General features: G+C 37.9%; 1 protein-coding gene across 3 annotated transcripts in view; it reads right to left on the minus strand.

Moving 5' to 3' along the window:
• Usp32 (ubiquitin specific peptidase 32) overlaps positions 1–6,488 on the minus strand; it is a 209,852-nt gene that overhangs the window by 104,979 nt on the left and 98,385 nt on the right. For all 3 annotated transcript variants that reach the window (XM_023703132.1, XM_023703130.1, XM_004643016.2), the window contains exon 3: positions 1,900–2,005. In XM_023703132.1, the coding sequence (XP_023558900.1) occupies positions 1,900–2,005 (106 nt within the window). The remainder of the gene's footprint in view (positions 1–1,899; positions 2,006–6,488) is intronic.

The raw sequence follows: 6,488 nt of genomic DNA on the forward strand, positions 1-6,488 counted from the left end.
AAAAAAAAAAAAAAAAAGAAAGGAGAAGGAGAAAAAAATCTAGCATACATATGGCGTGAAAAAATGCCTAAGGATTTTTGAGGCAAAACATGTAATATAAAGTTTCCTATCTTTTCCCAGGAAAATGTCCAATGGAATTTACATCACTCTCAATTCTTGACTAAAAATTTGCCCCTCCCCAAATTAAATAAACAGATTTAAAACATAAGCCAGGCAAGCTGCTACATACTGATAGTTGCAGCTACTTAGGGAAACTGAAGTTGAAGGATATTCTGGGCCCACAAGTTCAAACCTAGCCTGAGAAACATAATAAGAACCTATCACAACAAAAAAATAAGAAGTAAATAAAGCCATAAACCTATACCCTAAGAAATACAGATGGACAATGAGCAATTAAGATTATGTTCCCTTTCAGGCTTGAGGGCATTTATGGTATCTTCCTGTTAAACAATTTCCCCAATTAGCAGTTTTAAAGGTAACCCAGTACTGGGGTTTGAACTGAGTCTTCCAACCAAGCTACATCCCCAGTCTTTTTTATTCTCAGTGTACCCTGTCTCAGCCTCCTAGAAGGCTTAAATTACAAGTATGAGCATCCACACCAGCTTAATTGCCAAGAATTCCTGTGAAGCCTTATTAAGTAAACTTAGAGTTTTGTTGTGAATTAAGCAGAAAGAGACTACTAAATCCATGTCATCAGAATTTTTAAAAAGTAACAGCTTTATTCAGATACAGTGTAATTCACATCATATAAACTTTTGTGTAAGTCAGTCATTTTTAGTATATCCATAAGTTTGTGCAACAATCACCACTGATCCAAGAATACTCCCCATCTACCCACAAAACTATAAATTCACTCATACCCAGTGTCAGCCAGAGTATCCACTATCACATTCTGTCACACTGACTTACCTAATCCAAGAGTGATAGATAGATAGATAGATAGATAGATAGATAGATAGATAGATAACTAGACAGGACATTAAATATGGACTATTGGGACTAGAATCTGTTATTTAGCAAACTGATTTTTTTTTTTTTTTTGGAGACAAAGACTCACTATGAAGTTCAAGCTGATATTGAACTCACCTCTATCTTCCTTACTCAGCTTCCTGAGTCCTAGGATTACAGGTATGTGCCACTACATCCAGGTTTAGCAAAATGTTAAGATCTATCTAGCATGAATCAATTTTACTCTTTTACTAGAATTTTCCATTGTACACCTCTATCCCATTTTGTTTATTTATGATCAGTTGCCAGATATTAGGGTTATATCTATTTTGTGAGTACTATGAAAAATAATGTGATTGTGTGTGTGTACTTTTTTAAAGAATGTAACATTTTCTTGGGATTGTAGCAGAAAGAGCAGAACCACCGTTTAAAATCAGGTTTAAAAAGTGGTTGCATTATTTTACATTCTCACTGGCAATACAGAAGGGTTACAATTTTTCCACACCTTGCCATTACTTGCTATTATCTGTCTTTTTTTAGTGGACTAGTAGGTGTGATATAGCATTATAATGTAGCTTTACTTTACATTTCTCAAATGGCTCATTATGTTGAACATTTTCCAAATGGTATTGGACACTCATGTATCTTCTTTGGGAAAATATTAATTCAAATCTTTAGCCTATCCTCAGAATTTTGAGGCAAATTATTCTGTGCATATGTGACATTATCATTTTGAAGCTGAATATAGTGGCGCTCACCTGGACTCCCAGCACTCGGGAGGGTGATGCAAAAGCATCATAAAACTCAAGGTCAGACCAAGCTATACGGAGTTTATACAGGCTAGCCTGAACTGAATAGTAAGACTCTGTCTTTAAGTTAGTAATTAGCAAATGAATGAACAAATGAATCAAGCAATCAATCAATTCATACTGAGATAATAAAAGTACTTACATTTTGCTTTTTCTTCATCTTTGCCTCTTGTAAGGAGGACAAGTCCAACTATTAAGTTATTGAAGTGCAGCCCTTTGGATGTTCCACCAAAAGAACAGTAAATCACCTAGAAGAAAATGATAAAACCAATCTTAAAACACATTTCCATTGTTAAGGAAGTTGAGGTAATTATCACCTTTAAAAAATCTTGTTCCTCCAGAGCCAGGCAAGGTTCTGGTAAACTCTGTGAAATAATGTTAAGTTTCCCCCTCTTCTTCATCCTTTGTACCTTGTTATTAAACTCAGCCTAGGGGCTGGGGAGATGGCTCAATGAAATAAGCGCTTCCCTGGCAAGCGCAAGGACCTGAGTTCAATCCCCAGTTCTGCCAAAAAAATAAAATAAACTCAGCTAACAGGTTTATACAACATCCCTGAGCCTGCCATGCCAGCCCAGCCCCCAGGGAGCACTGAGACAGCAACTGAGACTGGGAGTGGTGGCACACACTTGTAATCCCAGCTCTTGGGACGCTGTAAACAGGCAGATCACTAGGAGTTCAATCTAGTAGTGAGACCCTGAACAACCTGTAGACCCTTCCCTAAAAAAAAAAAAAAAAAAAAAGTCAAAGGTCCTCCTTCAATGGCTGCAACACTGTGGTAAAGATGTTGTGTAATTATCAAACTTCCTTTGATCTTGCTAAAAGTCCTATGTATTATTTTGATTGCATAGAAATATGCTCTCTAATTAAATGTAGACAAATACAAAAACCACAAAGATATTTCTTTTATATCTTCAGAAATTAATTACTGCCATCAAAAATGAAGAAAAACTATACTCAGAAAAGGAATAAGATCAGCAATCACTATAAATTCATTTGTTTATTCAACAATTCTTTGTTGCATTGCTGGAATCTGCCATGCAGGATCAGGCAATAAAAATGCATGATTAAAAAATAACTTAGCCAGGTATGCTAGCACATGCCTGTAATCCCAGCACTAGGGATGCCAAGGCAGGATGATCGCTGCAGATTCCAGTCCAGTCTGACCTACATAGTGAGTTTGAGGCCAGCCTGAACTACATAGTGAGACCCTGTCTCAAAAAATAAACCACAAACCATAAAGACTAATTGAAGAAATAAAACAGTTGGGCATGGTGGCATGCAATGGTAGTCTCAGCACCCTAAGGGACTAAGGCAGGAGAAATCTTTTTTTTGAAGGCTGGGAAGATAGCTCAGTAGAATAACTACTTGCCTGGCAAGTGCAGGGTCCTTAGTTCAATCCCCAGGTACCACCAAAAAAAAAAAGTAGGAATATTTTTTCATTTCCTATTCAGATTTTATTAGTTACAGTTCTGAGGCTGCCTTTTTTTTTTTGTCAAGATAATTATAGCCAGTATAAATAGCTTTCTTCCTGTAATCTAAAACCAATTAGAAAACCAAGATATCAAAATCATTCATGCATAACGGCAAATGTTTTCAGTTCCTTTTCATGCTGCACATAAAGTAGCTATGTGTTTCTTTGAGGATCCTAACATCCCTCATGGTGAATGATCTTGCAGTATGTTCTGATAAATATCTTAAAGAGGGGAAAAGGAACATTTTTGCTGACCTAGAGGTGGCCAAGCAGGGAGCATACCACGAAGATAGCTAATGTCTATCATCTCTCCCGTCACTTTTGAGCTCATGGTAGGGCCAGTATTAACCTGTACCAACATATGCTTAGAGAAGCCATTCAGATCTGTCACAACAGGGAGGAAGGCACAGGAGAAGAGCAGGGAGATATATGATAAGGTAGGAGAATCTTACGACTGAGCCCACTGTGGGCAACTTACCAAGCTCTCCACCCTCAAAATAAACAGCTCATCATAGAGGTGCTTGGTTCAATCCCCACTCATCCCCTCCACCAAAAAAGTAAAGAATAAAAATTAAATAGTCTATATGAACTTTGAAAACATATACCTACATAATATTTACATTTTAAAACATCATGACAACTAATGCCAAAAATTATGTGTCTCTAGCAGCACATTGACCTTAATTAGCAAAAACTAATCAAGGGAGCTGGCTGCAGAACACATTTTGTAGAATACTTTAAAAAAGAATATTTTTATTCCCTACTCCCACCTGGAAGAAGGCAGAAACTCTATCCTTGGCATTAGGACAGGAAAATATAAAGCACCCAGGCTATTAGCAATTCTCTCCTCTTGGGGAGGACCAGGGTTACCAAGAAAGCCCTAGTGTTGAGATCCACAGACATGATGCTTGCCTAAATCTCAGACAGAAAAATCAAAGTACATAATGTCTTCCTCACCAAAACTCCCTATTTCTACCACTGTTGTAGTAAGCAACGAGAAATAAATAGCACGATAAACTGAGGGAGAAGGAAAAGTATGAACAAAGATACACTGTGAAGTACAATAACAAGAAGAAGTCCAAAAGTCCGAACTTTAATAAAAAGCAGACCCTACAAAAATTCTTTAGGGCACTGGTCCACAAAATTAAAAAAAGAAGGTAACCATAGCAACAGGACCAAAATACAATGTAAATTCAGACTACATCGACCCAAGACCCCATGCTAAAAGACACAAATAGTCCCTACTGCCCTGTGCAAAACAACTGATATTAAGTTACAAATGAGAAGGCATACAAAGATGCAAAGGGGAAAATCACAATATGCTATCTATCAGAGACAAATGAAAAACACAGTAAAGGATTCTGAACATGGCTCAACACTAAGTTCAACAAAATTGAGTAATAGATTATCCAACACGAAACACAATGACAAAAAACTTGGAGTGGTAGTGGGGATAAAACAGAAAATCCAAATGCTGTAACACACAGGCCACTGAAATCCTACAGAGAAAGATAATAAATATGTGAAGTAGTAATAGTAGTTGCAATTTTTCCAAACTATAAAAGACATCAAATCACAGAGAACCTCATCAAACAGGTAAGGCAAATCAAACTTTTTGTCTAGCCCAAAACCAGCTAGACAAATCATACTCAAACTACTTAAACCAGCCTGTAAGTCTCGCTATTTTAAGAGGCTGACAATAGAAGAATTTCAAGTTCAAGGCCCATCTGTGGAGTTTAGGGATGCCCCTTCTCAAAATAAAAATTTTACAACGGATGAGGTATATAGCTCATTATTCCCTGGACTTAATCCCCAGTATGGGGGGGTGGTGGCGCTACTCAAAATTAAAGATAAAAAGAAAATCTTTAGGATTACAAGGAAGGGGAAAAACATGCTACACTGAAAGAAACAAAGATTTACAGCAGATTTCTTCTTAAAAAAACAAAACATAAACTATGCATGGAGTGAGACATGTTTAAGACTAAAATTAAAAGCTCACTCAAGAGCCTATATCAGGTAAAATTAACTTCCAAGATAAAAAAAAAAAGTGATTTTTTACTGAAACAGAGGCCCTTACTGACAAACCTGAACTACTAGGGCCAGTCAAATAGCTCAGCAGATTAAAGTGCCTGCAAGCAGGAGCAGGGGCCAAGGTTTGATCCCTGGGCCTGCCGGGCTGGCCCTGCCCCCAGGGAGTGCTGAGCTGGAGACTGAGACTGGGTGTGGTTATGGGGCGCCTGTAATCCCAGCTCTTAGGAGGCTGTCAACAGGTAGATTGCTATGAGTCTGATGTAGTAGTGAGACCCTGAACACCCTGTGGACCTTCCTCCCCCCCCCCCAAAAGCCCTGCACTACTGAAAAAGATAAGTGCTTATTCCTATTTTTAAATTTTTTTTCTTCATATTCTGTAAGGACTTAAATTTCAACACATCAGTACTTGATGGAAGATACCTGTTCCACATTATGCCTAAAATGCTCAATATTTATACCAATAGGGTAAACTGAACTGCATGTGTTGCAGGGTAATAATAAGCTTCTCTTCTGGAGGGTTAACAACCTAAGTTTGCAGCTCAAAAATTGGAGCAAAGGAAGGGCTGCAAGGTCCCCCAACATTTTGGCCCTAGCCTTTCAAGGTCAGTGAAGACTGAGGACATAGGAGAACCCATACTGTAACATCATGTAACTCAGTTGTGCCCCACATTTTCTGATCTAGGAGATTATGGAGCCACAGAGGAATGTGATGGATGATGTATAGTGTGCCCAAGGAGTCACATGGAGAGAAAACTTTCTCTCAAGCTTTCACAGAGAGCAAATTGGTCAAGCAATGACCGAGACTCATCCACATGGCTGACATTGACAAAGGATCTACAAAGTTATAGGGTTATAGGATAAATCTACAGGGTTATAGGATAAATCCTGAGGGGACTTGACTGACCTTAACAAAAGTTATATTTCTTGTTATATAGGTTTTGCTTTATCTTGGTCTTAATTATCCAGCAGAAAAGTATAAAAATGAGGTATATAAAGTAAAGCCTTATTAATATGCTGAGCTGTAAAAGGCTCTAGTCAACAACTTCTTCAGACAACCCCCTACTATTGTGGACTACTGGACTATGTTGGATTGTTTTGCTGAATTCAAGCACCTATAATATTTAGATGCCAACAGAATACCCATCTCTGACAGGACTGAACTGGAGAGGGGGGATACAGAGGAAGGACCATTTTGTATTTGTATATACAGAATAGTTAGGATAGATGTA

Source organism: Octodon degus, unplaced genomic scaffold (assembly GCF_000260255.1).
Source record: "Octodon degus isolate 3935 unplaced genomic scaffold, OctDeg1.0 scaffold00164, whole genome shotgun sequence".
Taxonomy (NCBI): Eukaryota; Metazoa; Chordata; class Mammalia; order Rodentia; family Octodontidae; genus Octodon; species Octodon degus.